This window comes from Sinocyclocheilus rhinocerous, unplaced genomic scaffold (genome assembly GCF_001515625.1).
Source record: "Sinocyclocheilus rhinocerous isolate Xijiao unplaced genomic scaffold, SAMN03320098_v1.1 scaffold2611, whole genome shotgun sequence".
NCBI classification, from domain to species: domain Eukaryota; kingdom Metazoa; phylum Chordata; class Actinopteri; order Cypriniformes; family Cyprinidae; genus Sinocyclocheilus; species Sinocyclocheilus rhinocerous.
Window position 1 is genome coordinate 174,541 of NW_015647981.1, and position 18,903 is coordinate 193,443.

Here is an 18,903-nt window from a genome sequence, read left to right on the forward strand (position 1 = left end):
CCTGGAGCACAAAAGCAGTGTTAAGTCGCTGGGGTATATTTGTAGTAATAGCCAACAATACATTGTATGGGTCACAATTATTGATTTTTCTTTTATGCCAAAAATCATTAGGATATTAAGTAAAGATCATGTTCCTTGAAGATATTTTGTAAATTTCCTACCGTAAATATATCAAACTTAATTTTTGATTAGTAATATGCATTGCTAAGAACTTCATTTGGACAACTTTAAAGATGATTTTCTCAATATTTTGATTTTTTCCAGATTTTCATATAGTTGTATCTCGAAAAAATATTGTCCTATCCTAACAACCCTAACTATTCAGCTTTCAGATGATGCATAAATCTCAATTTCGAAAAAATTGGCCTTATGGCTGGTTTTGTGCTCCAGGGTCACATAGAAACTTTTGTTTCAAATACTGTCTATTTTATGTGAACGTGTTATTTGATGTTTCTTGGGCAATGAACATATAATGCAGTGCAATCCAGTGCTAAGAGGCCTATCAAGTGCATTTTGGGCCTGCTGTATATTACGAATCCGCTCACCCTTTGGGATCCAGCAGGTCCCGGACTTTCTCATTATAGATCTCCATGTAGGACACCTCCACCTTGAAGGAATGGGTCTGGTTCTGGTCTCTGGAGACCCTCTCGAACAGCGAGCAGCAGAGTCTGGGGATCAGGCCCGGCTGCTCTCCGTTGCCCATCATGGAGAAGGATTTCCCCGAGCCTGCCGGACAACACAAGCATTCACGGGTCAGAAGAAGACGCTTACAGGTTTCAGACGCGTAACCGTCCTGTGACTGAAAACACAGACGCTTCCTGTTCATGCACGGAGAAATATATCAGATTCATATTTACACACAGACCATATGACACACTGGACTCTTATTAATGGTAATCTGCTTTTTTACTTTAATTCTGCATTCGGTTACCATTACGGGTGATTTTCAGTTGTGGTGCCTGGGCAATAAAATAATTAAATTAAATATATAAAATTAAACATAAAATAATTAAAAGTAATACAATAAAATATAAAAATAATTAATAAAAAAATAAATTACATAAATTTAAATAATGATTAAAATATTAATTTAAAAGACGAATAAAGATACATTAAAAATATGAAACAGAACAGAAAAAATATACATTTTGGCTTATTTTGTACTACTTAAATAATATTTAAAAATACAAATAATTAAAAATATAAATAAAAAATAATTTTTTCAGATCCTTAATGTATCTTTAAAGGAAAAAATAAAATGCAAATAAAAAACAACAACAACAGAAACAAAAGTTTCTGGTTTAATCTGATTATTTTATGATAACTAAAATTAGAAAAATTATCTTCATATACAAAAAAATCAGTAAATAAAAAAAAAAATTGCACATTTTTTAATGTTTCAGATCTTTAATGTATCTTTATTTTTCTTTTATTTTTATATAGAGAAAAATTTTAATACAACACTTAGTTTAAACATTTAAGACAAAAAAATAGGGGAAAAAAAATCAGGTTTAATCTGGTTATGACGACTAAAATGAGAAAAAAAGATAAAATGTAAAATTTCTCTTTATATACAAATAATTAACAAATAAAAATGTATACACATTTTTCCTATGTTTAATGTATCTTTATTTTTATTTTATTTTTAAACAATTTGTATGCAAAGAAACAAAATACAATTGATCTTTTTTCAACTCTTAGTTTAAACATTTAAGACTAAAAAAAAATAAAAATCAGGTTAATCTGGTTTTATGATTTTACGATAACTTTTTTTACTTGTCTAGGAAGAATTATCATTGAGAATAATTACAAAAAAACTCACAAGTAAAACATCTGGACAAAACACATTAATGAAAATTTGAGGGGACAAATGTGCATTAATTGTCATAAAAAAAGCAAAAAAAGTGTAACGTTTTGGATGTATTTTCTTCATGCACAATATAATTTAATTTCCTGCGGTTTTGGTGAGATTCGCGTTCACTGGAAATTCCTCGTTTGTTTGTACAGTGTGAGCTCAATATGTTTGTGTGCTCGTTAACATCTTGCAGAATCACCGGCGCTCTTATGACAATGAATGAGCATCTATTCAAACATGTCACGATCATCTAGAGCACATCACATAAGAGCACAGATATATAACTCTACCTGTTTGTCCATAGGCAAAAATGCAGGCGTTGTATCCTTGAAAGGCATTTTCAAGTATTCCCTCCCCGAGGCACTTGAAGACGACCTCCTGACCTGCGGGACAAACACACACAACCGTCACAATCAGAGTTTTCACAAAGAAATCTCCACATTTCCTTGACTTTCAATAGAAACACCTTCCACAAAAGCCGTCTGAATACAAAAATGGGACTTGCAAGTAAACTAGATATCCACCAGTGCTTTTTATTATTTATTTACTATTCATATGTATTATATTTTGAGTTAGCTTTTATTTTTATATTTTCAGTTTTCATTTTAATTTGAGTCATTTTGCTATGTGCTTTCAGCATTTTTATTATTTTTGTTAAATTTCTTTAATTTTGTAAAACTTTAGTTTTTTATACATTTATTTTTATTTCAGTTTTAGTAACTTTAGCACTTTAACTTAAACTCATTTGATTTCATTTAGCAGGGTTATTAGAGTAACTAAAACTAAAACCATAAAACCATTTTCGTTAATTGAAATAAAAAACTTGAAATAAAATAAAATATTTTAATTCAACATTCAAGGCAACATTTCTCATTTTCATTTCGTTTAACTTGATGTACTAAAATAACCAAAACTAAAATTGAAATAAAAATGAATGAAAACTATATAGACGTTTAAAAAATTAATAAAAATGTCAAAAACACAGTATTTTTTAATACTACATGAAAAACTTAAAATTGTTGCATTGGCAACTAACTAAAATAAAATAAGCTGAAGCTAAAGTACTAAAATTATTTAAAAAAATAATAAAACTAAATAGAAGTAATGAATAAAAATAACAAAAGCACATAACAAAATCACTTAAAAACTGTTACTTGAAATAAAATAAACGTTAACTAAAATAAAATAAAATATAAATGTATAAAGGCAATAGTTGTCATTTTTATTTAAAAACCTGATGTAGTAAAATAACTAAAACTAAAATAAAAACTAATAAATATATATAGACATTAAAAAACAAAAACTACTCAAATAAAAAAAACAATAAAATTACTAAAACTTTAACTAAAATTTAAATGAAAACTGAAAATATAAAAATAAAAACTAATTCAAAATATTAACAAAAACTTCAATAGTATCTCAATGATAATAAAATAACCCTGTCAGTTAGTTGCCAAGTCAACATTTCTAATTATTGTTTAAATTTGTCATTTAATATTTATTTCATAATTATATATATATATATATATAAACAAAAATATTTGTAATAGCTTTAGTTAAGAATAAAAACACTGAGGAGAAGTGAATATTCCACTCTGTTTTCTGTATTATTTCTCATTTCCTTGCTTTTCAAAGGAAATCCCTCCCAGAAAATGCTCTGAAATCAGAAATGAGTTCACGCTCCGCTTCTCCTGTTTTTCTGCTCGTGGTGAATCAGGCAGCTGTGTGAAGAGCTAAATAAAGCCGGACCTGCGGCGTTTTACACACGGATCTTCTGTTGACTGTCACAACTCATTAACCCTGTTTGAGCAACGAGTAAACACAATTACTTTCTCCATTCACTTAATTTATCACAGAAAATTCATAAAAGCTGAACGTACTGATGCAGAAACGTACTCTGATGCTAAATATCATCGTCTCACTGGAAATGTTGAGTGCATCAAGACAAACTCTGTAAATATTTAAAACGGTTCATAAGTTAGTTTGAACTTTGAAGTTTTATATCCCATGCTACACGGTTGTTAGGGTGCTCTGAGTAGTTGCTAGGCAGATCAGGGTTACTACTGTTAACTAAAACTATTAAAAACATTTTTGTTAATTAAAATTAAAAATTTTTTTAATAAAATAAAAAAATCAAGTAAAATAAAATAAAATAAATAAAATAAAATATTAGATGAAAAATCTGAAATGTTGCATTGGCAAATAACAGAAATAAATTTAAGTTGAAGCACTGAAGTTACTAACCGGAAATAAATAAAAAACAGACCTCAAACTAAAAGTGAAATAAAAAACAATTAAAGTAATATAGTAATTTAGGAAACAGTAGTATTTAAAAAAACTAAAACTAATAAATATGACAAGAACAAAATTACTAAAAAATTAGTCCTCAAATAAAAGAAAAAAACAAATCCACAAAGCATGCATATTCACATATTAACTCCAATAAATAAATATAAATATAAGCCACCTATCAACATACAAGACAAAAAAAAAACATTAAATATATTGCACATGTAAGTAAGGTACTGTATAAACTGCATTCATAAAATATGCAAATATATGAACAATTAATTTACATAATCAAATTTTTGAAAAAAAATAAAAATTAAATAACATTAAAAAAAAATTTGTAAGGAAAATAGCTGTAAATTGGATGAATGAATTTAATATATATAAATACACAAAGCATCAAGTTAATTTGGTTTTATTAGCACAAAAAAAAAAAACGTGAAAAAGTCAAACAGAAAAAATGTGGAATTTCCCAAAGCATCCATCATTAACTACATAATGTTTTTAATGAGTTTCTACACTTCTGTACAGGCTTGTATAAACCTTATAACTGCACATGATCCTTCCTAAAAGACTTTAATTACAGCTCTGTCTGAACACTTTCTATGTGTTAGACTGTAAGAATGAGGGATGAAAGAGGACCAGCACAAACCGTCTGAGTAAGAACATGTTCACTAGTCAGCCGGACTACAAGAACAGCTTCAGTGTGGGACATTATAAAAATCACAAGAGCTGCTGAAATCACCAGCTACACTCTGATTGGTCGGAGCTAATCATGTGTTTCGGGTTGATATGATGACTTTTGAGGAAGAACTACTTTTTACATTTTTTATATTTTTAGCTTTCATTTTAATTTTAGTTTATGTTTTAGTAATTTTGTTATGTGCGTTTTAATTTTTTTATAACTTTGTTTTAAAATATTTCTATTTAGCTTTAATTTATTTTATTTTAGTTTCAGTTTTGTTATGTGCGTTTGTTATTTTATTAGTTTAAAAAATATTTCTATTTAGCTTTAATTTTTTATAACTTTGTTTTAAAATATTTCTATTTAGCTTTAATTTATTTTAGTTTAGTTTCAGTTTTGTTATGTGCGTTTGTTATTTTATTAGTTTAAAAAATATTTCTATTTAGCTTTAATTTATTTTTATTTCAGTTTTAGCAATTTTGTTTACATGCTTTCGTTATTTTTATTAGTTTTTTAAAAATATATTTCTATTTAGCTTTAACTGATTTTAATTTCAGTTTTAGTAATTTTGTTGTGCGTTTGTTATTTTTATTAGCTTTTTATACTTTTATTTAGATTTAATTTATTTTTACTTCAGTTTTAGTAATTTTATGTGCTTTTATTTTCATTTTTCAAAATATTTATATTTAGCTTTAATTTATTTTTGTTTCAGTTTTAGTAATTTTGTTGTGTTTGTTATTTTTATTAGTTATTAAAAGTATTTATATTTAGCTTGAATTAATTTTTTATTTCAATTTTAGTTTTAGTAATTTTGTTGTGCTTTTGTTTTTTTCATTAGTTAAAAAAAATATTTCAATTTAATTTAATTTTTATTTAAGTTTTAGTAGTTTTGTTATGTTTTTTTTGTTTTTTTATATTTCTACTTAGCTTTAATTTATTTTTATTTCAGTTTTAATAATTTTGTTTACGTGCTTTTGTTATTTTTATTAGTTTTTTAAAATATATATTTCTATTTAGCTTTAACTGATTTTTATTTCAGTTTTAGTAATTTTGTTATATGCGTTTGTTATTTTTATTCGTTTTTTATACTTTTATTTAGATTTAATTTATTTTTACTTCAGTTTTAGTAATTTTATGTGCTTTTGTTATTTTCATTTTTCAAAATATTTATATTTAGCTTTAATTTATTTTTGTTTCAGTTTTAGTAATTTAGTTGTGTTTGTTATTTTTATTAGTTATTAAAAGTATTTATATTTAGCTTGAATTAATTTTTTATTTCAATTTTAGTTTTAGTAATTTTGTTGTGCTTTGGTTTTTTTCATTAGTTTAAAAAATATTTATATTTCTATTTATTTTTATTTAAGTTTTAGTAGTTTTGTTATGTGTGTTTTTTTTGTAAGTTTTTTTATATTTCTACTTAGCTTTAATTTATTTTTATTTCAGTTTTAGTAATTTAGTTTTGATTTTTTGTTATTTTTATTAGTTTTTTTATATTTCTATTTAGCTTTAATTTATTTTTATTTCAGTTCTAGCAATATTAATATGTCAGCTTATTATGTTAACTTATTTTATTTCAGTCAGCTGCCAACGCAACAATTTTAAGTTCCCTTTCAGTCGGTCACTCTCGACGTCACGTCGGATGACCGACGAAATTGGGATCTCGTTTAGAGAGACCAATCTACTTCAAGTGTAAACTAAACGAGCCAATGCACATTGGCATGCGATTATTGCATCCAGCTGCTGCTGATCACAGCGTGAGTATAAGTAGGCAGCAGATGCAGCGCATATTCAGCTTTTCGCTTCGGAGCCGAGCGATCACATCGTTCTGCTCCTGACTCTAATAATTATAATATTAATATTGTAAGAATAATTATTTCATGAGTATCAGAAAAGCATTTTTTAAAGACCTAATAAGAATGAATCATAATTATAATAATGATCATTCTATACTGTATATATAAATCTATTTTTTAGTTTTTCAGCTTTAATTTAATTAACAAATTTTAATGAACAGATTTTTTTTTTTTTGTTACTTTTTTAAAAATGAAAACTGGGAATTGCTAAATATTTTTAATAGTTTTATTAAAATTCAAAAATAATTAATAGTTTTATATTTTAGCTTTTCAGTTTTCATTTTAATTTTAGTTCAAGTTTTAGTAATTTTGTTATGATATAAATATTTTTATATAATTGATATAATTTCCAGTGCATCAGATGGTCAGTGAATGGTGTCTGAGACTTTAGACTAGCACGGTAAAGCAGTAAAACCAGTATCAAGCCTGAACTAGTCTGGAGCAGCATGGGAAATCTGGCAGATCTCATCTCAGATCACTCCCTCGGGAACGGCTCGTTTGTGTGTCCGTGTCATTTCCAGGGCTTTCCATATTACAATAGTGAATATAATCTGTAATTATCGCTCAGGTGTGACCGCGTCCGGCGCAGTGAACGTGTTCAAGCCTGACTCACCGGCGTACTTCGGGATGTTGGACTCATCCATGGACCAGAAGCAGTGGTCGAAGGCAAACACCTGCAGACACAGAGACACATGTTAGGACACGCCATCGAGCCTCACACGGACAAAACACGACTTCAGGTGTTTAACAGCTCACACACACGCACGCACTCACTCACTCACACACACACACACTCACTCACTCACTCACTCACTCACACACACACACTCAGAGAGAGAGAGAACAGAACAGGATGCTGCTTGTCCTGAGCACACTGAGACACAGCAGTGTTTCTCAGTGCCTCAACATCACCTCAGATCAATTGAACATCAAACATCATTTTATAAAGAGTTTTAGGGATGCACCGAATGTTCCGCAACCGAAATTATAAGCGAATAAGCGAAAAGACCGAATAAATTGTACCGAACAATGACGTGACGCTATCAACCTTAAACAATTAGTAAATAAACTGCAAAACGTTATGTTTTCGCACGAATTGCATGTGTTCTGACAGCGCTGCACAAACTCGCAGAAGATCTGCTTGTTAACCAGGGTTTAAAGTCCAAAGCGCGAGGAAAATCTGCGCTGAACCAGTGTTACTCATCAGTTGCTCAGTCACATTTTTATGAATTTTTACAAGGCATGTGACAATGCGATACGTGCGACGTATTCGTAATGAGACTCATTTATAAATCTGCTGTCAACAAAAATAAGCATTGAGGTCTTCCTGCGTGTTTCCGCCAAAATAAAAGTTGAGAAAAAGCAAGAAAGCCAACATTCATAAATGTTAGTATTGTAATTTTAATGTTATGTAAAATAAAATAAAAAGTAAGACAATAATAATGATAATAATTTTTTTTAAAAACAAGACAAAACAGTAAAAAGCACATTTTGGCTATTTAATTTATGCAATGGTGAAAAAAATTGTCAAAATACATGGGGAAAAAACTTGAAAAACCGTGTTCGGTATTCGGCCCAGTGTTTTATTTTGTTCGGTTTTGGCTTTGGCCAAAAATTTTCATTTTGGTGCATCCCTAAAGAGTTTTGTATGATTTAAAAAATATATTTAAATATTAGATGAAAAACTAAATGAAGATTGGAAATGTTGCCTCAACAATTTACTGAAATAAGTTTTAAGCTATAGAGCTAAAAATACTAACTGGAAATTAATAATTGAACTATTAAATTAATTAAAACTGAAATAAAAATAAATAAAAAACTACAACTAATAAAAATGATGAAAACACATAACAAAATAACTAAAAATAAAAACTAATTCAAAATATTATTAAAAACTATAATAGTATATAAATAATTCTAAAACAACATTGTGACAAAAAAAAATACAAACAAGATATTTTTTGAGTCAATATAAAATGCAAATTAACCCATTTACTTTTTGACATTTAACATCTGCTTTTCACAATTTGTACAATTCCCAATGGACAAAAATCAAGTCCCATTCTCTCTATTATGACTAAATATCATGTTTCACTCAGAAATTCATCTCATTATGGAAGAAAAATGGTTTGCAAAATGCATTTCATATTGACTTTTATATTCATTTGATTTCATATTCAGCATTACATCTCTGAAAGATGCAAGCAAACTGAACAAGCACTGTAACAAAAAAGAAGAAAAATAAGAAAATGTACTGGTAATTTTTTGCCAAGACATTATCCATTAATTTTACAGTAATTTAACTGTAAAGCACAACACAATGGAGTGCAAAATACAGGTAAAACACCTGTAAAAAATCAATATGGAAAATTCCTTCAAATTAATACAGTACATTATGCATTGATTTTTCAGAATGTTATTTTAGTATTATTTATAAATTATTAGTATTTATTAATATTATGAATTTGCTTTTATCTTTACATTTTTTGTATTTATTTTAGTTTTGGTTCGTAGTAATTTTATGTGCTTTTGCTATTTTTATCATTTTTACAAAATATTAATTTCAATATAGTAGTTTTAATTTTACTTCCATTTAAACTTACTGTATGTATCTCATTAAAATGCATTTCATATTGATTTTTATATTCGTTCCATCTTGTAGTTTTGCTTAAAGTACGTAAACTAAATATTCACCAGCAGAATCAGTGCTATTTTAATCATATTTATAAAATATGAGTATTTATTAATATTTTGAATTGGCTTTTAATTTTTACATTTTCAGTTTTCATTTTAATTTTAGTTCCAGTTTTAGCAATCTTGTTATGTGCTTTTTCTATTTTTATTATTATTTATTAATATTTCTATTTAGCTTAAATTTATTTTTATTTCAGGTTTAATCAGGCCAAGTCAACAATTTTACGTTTTTCACTTAATATTAATATTGTAATAATCACTATTTTACGATTCTTTCAATTCCCAATGAATAAAATCGATTCCCATCCTCTCTTTTATGACTAAACATCCTGTTTCACTCAGAAATTAATCTCATTATGGAAGAAAAATGGGTTGCAAAATGCATTTCACGTATATTCATTCCTGAAGCTCAAACAGTAGAAAATGCCAAGATCATGGGTTCGATTTCCAGGGAATGCATGAACTGATCAAATGCAAATCCAGAATGCAATGTAAGTCGCTTTGGATAAAAGCATCTGCCAAATGCATAAATATTAATATACTTGTTTGTTGAAGACAGACTGAGATTAAATGCATCTCCTGAGGAAAAACCTCACACGTCTCCTTCAGAGATTCACAAGAGATCTCAACAATTTCTCAATCAAACCCAAGTCTCCTGAGCTGTAAAAGAGCAGCATGTGAGCGATGCGATGCGATGTGGTTCCTCCTGAGAGACATTCTTACGGCGCTTGTGTACAGCAACAGTCTTTGTGAGACGCAGTTAATTAGATACATAAATCTGGAGACGGAGGAATGAATTCCTGCTTTGGTGACCCGTGTTTCCAGAGCGACCGGCCGGCGGATCCGTACGGGACACAGGCCTCCCTCATCTCACATCCCAAACAACAGACAACTGTTAATGCATAAAAAACGTTCACCCAGTTTTGCAATAAAATATCTAAAAGCTCTTAAAACAAGATGCACTTCTCTGAGAATCAGTGTTGCATAAGATATTAAGACTCAGATGTGTTTTACTGTCTAGTCTTGTTCCAAAATCTTCCAATGGAATTATATTCCATCCAGTGGATCAGAGATATAATGTCTCGTCTTCAACTTGAAAATATCAGGTTTTTTAAGATCTGGCGCCCTTTCACTCTATTAAACACTAAATGGATGCCAAACCAGTGTTTGTTTTTTAATTATTATTATTATTAATAATAATAATAATAATAATAATCAAGAATTTAATTAATTACATTTAATGTATTTTTTATTTTAAAATTAATTTATTGAATTCTATTTGTTTTTAGCTATTTTTTAATTCCTTCTTACCTTGTGCATATATTGGTATATACGTAGTAATAATAATAATAATTTGCAATTAATTAAATTTTTTATGAAAATTTTTTTTTTTTATTTATCTATTTTTTTATTTCTTCTTACCTTGTGTGTGTGCATATATATTGGTATATACATAAGGGTGTATATATATATATATATATATATACACTACTTTTCAATTAGCTTAATTCTATTTGTTTTTAGCTATTTTTTAATTCCTTCTTACCTTGTGCATATATTGGTATATACGTAGTAATAATAATAATAATTTGCAATTAATTAAATTTTTTATGAAAATTTTTTTTTTTTATTTATCTATTTTTTTATTTCTTCTTACCTTGTGTGTGTGCATATATATTGGTATATACATAAGGGTGTATATATATATATATATATATATATACACTACTTTTCAATTAGCTTATGGAAATCAATGGTCAGAATTAGATTTGCATTGAAAAACTAATAAAAAAACTAAAAAAAGAAAATACACGTATATCCAAGATTGCAGGAAAACAAGATCAATTTATATATAAATTATTATTCAATTTATTTATTTTATAATTTTTTTATTTCTTCTTACCTCGTGTGTGCATACCTACTGGTATATTATTATTATTATTATTAATATAATTATTATTTTTCATTTTTAAATGTAATTTATTTTAGTTTTATTTCTTCTTACCTTGTGTGTTTGCATATATACTGGTTTATACATAGCTGAGCATTAATGTGTCTATGCATGCATACAGTATATATACTACTATACTCAATTATCTTACAGAAATTAATGTTCAGCACAGATTTAATCGAGGGATTTGCCGGTGAGTGTCAAGGGACGGATGAATTTGATTTGCACTGAAAAACTAATAAATCTAAGAATAAATTTAATATGAAAATATGATATATTCAAGATTGCATGAAAACAAGTCTTACTTTCTTACAACCTTTTAAGCTGATCTCATTTCCATTGTGATTGTGACGCAGACGGAGCTGTTTTGTGCACATCTGCGGTGTGTTTTATGAGCGCATGAGTTTCTCACCGTCTCTAGAGATCACTGGGCAACACAGAGTCTCTCATCTGTGAAATCAGACTGACCCAAATGTGCTCTGATTAAGAACAGAGAGTGAAACAGTCTGAAGAGGAGAAATAACGGTAAACCATGACAAAAAAAAGTTCATCAAATTAACCGACGATACACTTTTCCTTATTTTTTCAAGAATAATTCTGCAATTATTCATTAATTTAATTAAATAAACAAACTAATAATACAATTTTGCATAAGATATTAAGTTTGCGTGTTTTTTCCGCACGTTGGTCAGCCTCGTTCAGTTTTAAATGTGCTTTAATAAACCTGAAACTTCATTTTGAAAATCTTTCACCTGATTTTTCACATTTGAGATGCATGTGTCTATGTATGATTAATCAGCTGATAGTTAATGCACTATTGTTGAAATGTAATGCAGAGTTTTTAAGGTTTTTTAGTCTCTTCTGCTCACCAAGGCTGCATTTATTTGATTAAAAATACGGTAAAATTGTGAAATATTATTATAATTTAAAACAGCTGTTTTCTATGTGAATATCTGTTAAACTGTAATTTATTTCTGTGATCAAAGCTGTATTTTCAGCATCATTACTCCAGTCTTCAGTGTCACATGATCTTCAGGAATCTTCTGCTGCTCAAGAAACATTTCTGATTATTATCAATAGTCGTGCTGCCCAATATTTTTGTGGAAACTGTGATGCATTTGATTTTTCAGGATTCACAGATGAACAGAAAGTTCAAAAGAGCAGCATTTATGTGAAATAGAAATATTTTGTAACATTATAAATGTCTTTACTGTCACTTTTGATCAATTTAATGCATCCTTGATGAATAAAAGCATTATTATTTTTTTATACAGTAGTTTAGACCAATAATCATTCCTGTTTAGCCGATAAACAACATTAAGACAGATGAGAAACATCACTGACTTCTGTGACTAAAGTGCAATCTATAATCAATATCATTTACACAGAGAGGATTAGTGTTTGCATTAAAATGAATGCTGATGGCTTAACTGAAATATGCACGGCAGAAAGAGCCCGATTTAACAGAATTCTGAGTAGTTAGTGAATAAAACGCAGGTGTTTGTGCTGAAATACTGCTGTAGAAATGCTTTCCAGTAATCAGTGAGGTTTCTGATCGGCTCGCTGGCTAAATAAAGCATTAGTCTGCAGTGCAGTCTGTCTGCCGAACACAATGGCAGCGAGGAGACGCTGCAGAACAATGCAGCTTTGACTGCTGCACACTGGGCCTGTGTCTCGAAGCCTCACACCGCAGCTCTTTGTGTCGTTCACGAGATCTTAGAGGCCTGACACATTCACACAGACGCTCATCCTCGTCTGACGATCTCTGACTGCATGTGGAAACACTTTCATGTGAAGGTTTGATCCATCAGGCTTTTATGGCTCATATATAGTCTGATATAGTGAGAATTTAGAGCAAAAAACAGCTCAGTTTTATCTGGGTTATTATAGTTAACTAAAACTAAAACTGAAACTAATTAAAACCATTAAAAAAAATTATAAATACATTATTAAATGAATATTTTATATCATTAAAAAAAAAAATTTTTTGATCAAATAAATGCAGCCTTGGTGAGCAGAAGAGACATTCCTTCAAGAATATATATATTTTTTTTAAAGTATTTTAATAGTACATTTTATGTTCAGAAAATGATCAATTACCAAGTAAAATAAATTTAATTGTCCATAATTTAATTCACAGATATTTTTATGTCTCTTAAAAAGCAGATAATATTAAAAAATTTTAATGTATAATATTTTATTACACACAGACTTCAAATATCATGAATAACGAGCACAACAAAACAACAGCATAAATACAGTCAGCAAACAACAATCCTGTCATTTCAATGCTGTAATGCATGAAGCTCTTTATAAATGTGTGATAAATTCATTTTTAAAAGTCCAAATATTCCGAGTAGGTCATAAAATCTGAATGCATACATATTAGGGGTGTGACGAGACACTTATCCCACATTTTTAAAGTATTTTAAAAGTAGTACATTTTATGTTCAGAAAATGATCAATTACCAAGTAAAATACATGTAATTGTCCATAATTTAATTCACAGATATTTTTATGGCTCTTAAAAAGCAGATAATATTAAACATTTTTAATGTACAATATTTTATTACACACAAACTTCAAATATCATGAATAACGAGCACAACAAAACAACAGCATAAATACAGTCAGCAAACAACAATCCTGTCATTTCAATGCTGTAATGCATGAAGCTCTTTATAAATGTGTGATAAATTCATTTTTAAAAGTCCAAATATTCCGAGTAGGTCATAAAATCTGAATGCATACATATTAGGGGTGTGACGAGACACTTATCCCACGAGAACAAGACGAGATTTTTAGACTTTTTTAAAGAAATCCTCAATGATGAAATATATAGGGAAAAATAGTATTTTATTCTTATTAATTAAAATCATGAAACTTATACATTTTCACATCAATTTATTAAAAGTTTAACAAAAACTACATGTTTAGGGCCCTATGAAATGTTTAATTTTTTCTCACCACATTATTTATATTTTTTTATTGTTACCAAATTCTGTGTTTTAGCATGTCTAATTATTTGTAAACACAGACACAATATGCATCAATATAATTCTACATTTAAATAAAATAATATGAAAAACAATGTTAACTTAGTGTAAACTCTAAAGAACTAATACAACAACAGAACAGACATGATATACACAGCAAGAGCGGTATCGTAATGCTTTCAGTCAAGGTATCATCACAACCCTATCAAGCACAGAACTTCACATTACATCAATGCAACAGCATCTCTGCCCAGAATGTCTTATTAATGCAAACAGAAACTCAATCTTTGTTAAGAACACACAGCGAGGGTGAATATTAGTTTGCTCTGCGTGCCGCTGCTGATTAGTGTATGTGTGCATAAGCAGAGCCATTGTGCCTCGGGCCCTCATTAGGGTGCATGACAGACGCCACAGACTCCAGAGAGCTGCATACAGGCCACTAACTAGTGTAACCAGAGCCGACAGAACCAGTGACCACTGACCACAACCTGATATCTGGCAAAGCAAAATCATATATACTACAAAAACTCCAAAGAACAGGGGTGTAACAATGCAAATTAGTTCTCATGATCTAATACTTTAAACAAAGCCAAAGTTATTTATTTTTAATTATAAAAAAATATTATTTATTATTATTAAAATTATTTTAAAAAATATTTATAATTTATAATAAATAAAATAATTTAATATTTATTTAAATTATTATTTATTTATTAAATATTTTAATTATTACTTCTAAGACATATGATAAAGGGTTAAGTTAAAGTACTGTTCATAAAAATGCTAAATTTAATATTACATCAGAAGTGGACTTGGTCCTTGCCCCAAATGCACAAAGCAATAAAAAATAGAAATATTCATGACTCCGCTTGTATGCATGTTTAATGTCAATGCATTATTATCCAGTAAACTATTTGACATTATCGAGATCAATAAACCGCAATTCCCCTATTGCATTATCATGCATTTATGCATTTGGAAGACTCTTTTATCCAAAGCGACCTACATTGCATTCGAATTATACAACAGTATATATATATATATATATATAAAAAAACTTATTTAATATCAAATACTCAGTAGCTTTTTAATATTGTTCCTTTCTTTGTTCAAGACATAAAAAGAAAGATACTTTATTAAAACTTTTTTCCCAGCACTTTCCGGATTGCGTGACACTGCCCTCATTTATCGGTCCTTTCTTTCCCCTTCAGACCTCATCAGTGACTCTATTAATGCAGGTCTTCAGTGGTATTTCCTGACGGATCAACCTGTGAATGGACTCGTAATGCACACAGATTTAGGCCTGAATGTCACTGTGTAAACTTTACAGCCGGGCTTGAGCAAGCATTGCGACTCCAAAATCTTCCTCTCTCTCCTAAATGCAATGACAGCTGGGAAAAATGCATGCAACTGTCTTACATGCATGAAACACTTTTATTAAAAAAAAAAAAGAGTGCATGAATGAAAACATATGTAAAATGATTGTTGCGATGCATTGCTGCTTAGAAGCATCTACACTGTAAAAAAATAATTTTTTTCAAAATTGTAAATAAAGATTATTGGAGTACATTTGACAAGAAAATATTATTTCAGCCTTTCTCCTTCAATGTTCACTAGTTCTGGAAGAGATCTCTAGTATTACCAACACGAGAGACTAAAATACTCCTCCGTTGACCACAAAAGCTTTCCCAAGCTCCTTCAGCAGAACTAAAAAAATCTCTCAAATTACTTTCCCATACACATTCGGTTTGATTTCTAAATATAAAAACCAAAAGGAGAGCTCAGATCTTTACAAAAGTCAACCCTGAGCGCTCACCATAAAGAAAGATACATGTTACTCAAACTAAAAGAAGTCCATCCTAAAGCAGTGTAGTTTTATTATCATTAATATACTATAATATACAAAAAAATATTATAGGCTTTGTTAATATTTAACTAGATTTTTAAAATATATTTTCTTTATTTTTTTGTTAACTTAATTTTTAGATTTTCTGTTTTCTTTAAATTTTTGTTAGCTTATTTCTTTATTTTCTGTTTCTCTGTATTTTTTGTTAACTTATTTTTTTAGTAAAAATGTTTTACATTTAATTTTTGTATTTTTAATCTTAGTTAAAGTTTTAGTAATTTATTATTTTTTTTTTTCATTTATAGTTTTTATTCATTTTATTTCAGTTCATTCCGTTTATTCATTGCATTTCAAAAATACAGTTTTGTTGTATGTTTTCGTCATTTTAATTTTGTTTAAAAAATATGTCTATAAAGTATTTTATTTATTAGCTTTATTTTTTAGATTGTTATTTTAGTAATTCAATTTAAACTGTTGTAACTGAAGTAAAAAAAAAGTTTGTTTTTTTATTTATTTTATTTTTAGTAAACATTCCATTTCAAGTAACAAAAATTTATTTCTAATGTTCATATATGTTATCGAGATCAATAAACCGCAATTCCCCTATTGCATTATCATGCATTTATGCATTTGGAAGACTCTTTTATCCAAAGCGACCTACATTGCATTCGAATTATACATTTTATCACTTCATGCATTGCTTGGCAATCAAACCCATGATCTTGGCATTGCATGCATCATGATCTACTGTTTGAGCTTCAGCTATAAGCAAAATGCACGCACACATCAGAACACATGTAATAGAGAGAGGTCAACTCAGGGCTGCAGGGAAAACGTGACCTTAGACAACACACACGACTAACTAGAAGACCCAGACCAATTCTATTGACTTCACATGTTCTGCATTGATTTTGTGGGAGAATCTGCCGAAAGGATTCAAACTGATGGGCATTTACATACTGCATACATGTGGTTCTTTCTGCATGATTCTGTGTGCATGAAACTACTCATGTATGACACACTGAGCTGGAACAGTGAAACTAATGTAACCATGTATAACATGTGCAGCAGCATGTGCCTTTAGCGTGTGCACACTGACACAGAAATGTATGATTGCAATCGTCCCCAAAGCTGAGCAGATCTTCTGGCACTTTAGATTTAGATTTCCCTCCACCAGGAGTCGGATTAATGGGAAGTGGGTCAGTTCACGATCCAGTCGGCTGAATCATCACTCAGCGGACCACAGAATCAGAAGAGAACGATCTTCATGTCCTGAGCTGTTCTTTCTATTGCACAGATCTCAAACACATTACAATGTGGTGCACAAATGACTCTCATGAACCAGTTCACAAAAGATTCACAAATCAGTCGCAAACTCATAAGTTACAGATGACTTTCTTCTTCAGTAGAACAGTAAAGAAGATTTTTAGCTGAAACCGTGGTGCTTGGTGATTCATAAAATGCAATCAATCAATGGCTACCGTCACTTTAAGAGTCAAAAAAGCACATCAGGCAACACAGAATGAATCCCCGTGACTCCTGACGATATTATTGAGGTCTTATGAAGCAAAACGATCAGTCTGTGCAAGAAACTGAACATTATTTACAACATTATTACCTGTGATCCAGAGCCTCATGCAAACAGAGAAATACGATTCTTTTCCGCAAACTGGTTCTTTTGGACAGTTCGTTTCTAACTGAATAACCAATTCACCAGTTCATTTAGGTAATCACACAATGATGTCACGTATACGCAAATTAAGCGTTAGCGTTAGTTCTGGCAGGTCACGTGAGTCAAGCTTGCATCAGCTGATTCTCAGCTGATTCTCAGCTGATCACATCTACCTATAGGAATACGACACCTATCGCGGCATTCCTATATAAGCTCTATTCAGTATTATTCAGCAGCTTTTCAGCTTGCTCCGGAGCAAATTACCCTCCACCATCCCCAGCTCCTCCTTTCGCCACAGTCAGGACTTGGCTTTCTGATATTCCTTGCTAATCAGACTCCTTTATCGTGAATAAAGTGTTACACTTAAATATCAAGTACATTAATGATATCTGCCTTGTTCTGTTCTGTTAACCCTAGGGGGGTTATTATTGCTGCTCTCCCTGCTCATTCATGACAGGCTGCATGGATGGGCAGGGAGGTTTTTGCCCAGAACAGAACCATACTTCTTCAGTAGAACAGTAAAGAAGATTTTTAGCTGAAACCGTGGTGCTTGGTGATTCATAAAATGCAATCAATCAATGGCTACCGTCACTTTAAGAGTCAAAAAAGCACATCAGGCAACACAGAATGAATCCCCGTGACTCCTGACGATATTATTGAGGTCTTATGAAGCAAAACGATCAGTCTGTGCAAGAAACTGAACATTATTTACTACATTATCACCTGTAATCCAGAGCCTCAGGCAAACTGTCCGGAGTGATGTTCGGTTCACAAACGAATCATTCCTTTGAACTGATTCTTTTTAGTGAGTTGAACCAGTTCACCAAATCAGACTGAAGCGCCTGAAACAGTTCACGTCTCGAGCAGCACAGATCTACAAGTTACTCAATCAAAACTCACTTTCAGACGCCTGACAGAAATGAGCCGAAATAGCGGCGTATCTGAACCTGTGACGAATGAACTGATTCAGTTCCTCCAACAGTCACTGAACCAAGGAAACAGTTCGATTCGGACCGAAGACTGATGAGCCGCTGATATGTGCAGACGTAAAAGACTACTTTA

General features: G+C 30.0%; 1 protein-coding gene across 1 annotated transcript in view; it reads right to left on the bottom strand.

The window, feature by feature from the left end:
- Positions 1-18,903, bottom strand: part of LOC107709537 (kinesin-like protein KIF13A) — a 77,745-nt gene that overhangs the window by 41,596 nt on the left and 17,246 nt on the right. Inside the window, exons 4-6 of the mRNA XM_016514035.1 lie at positions 7,296-7,356; positions 2,146-2,238; positions 546-726 (exon numbers count right to left, since the gene is read on the bottom strand). Of these exons, the coding sequence (XP_016369521.1) occupies positions 546-726; positions 2,146-2,238; positions 7,296-7,356 (335 nt within the window). The remainder of the gene's footprint in view (positions 1-545; positions 727-2,145; positions 2,239-7,295; positions 7,357-18,903) is intronic.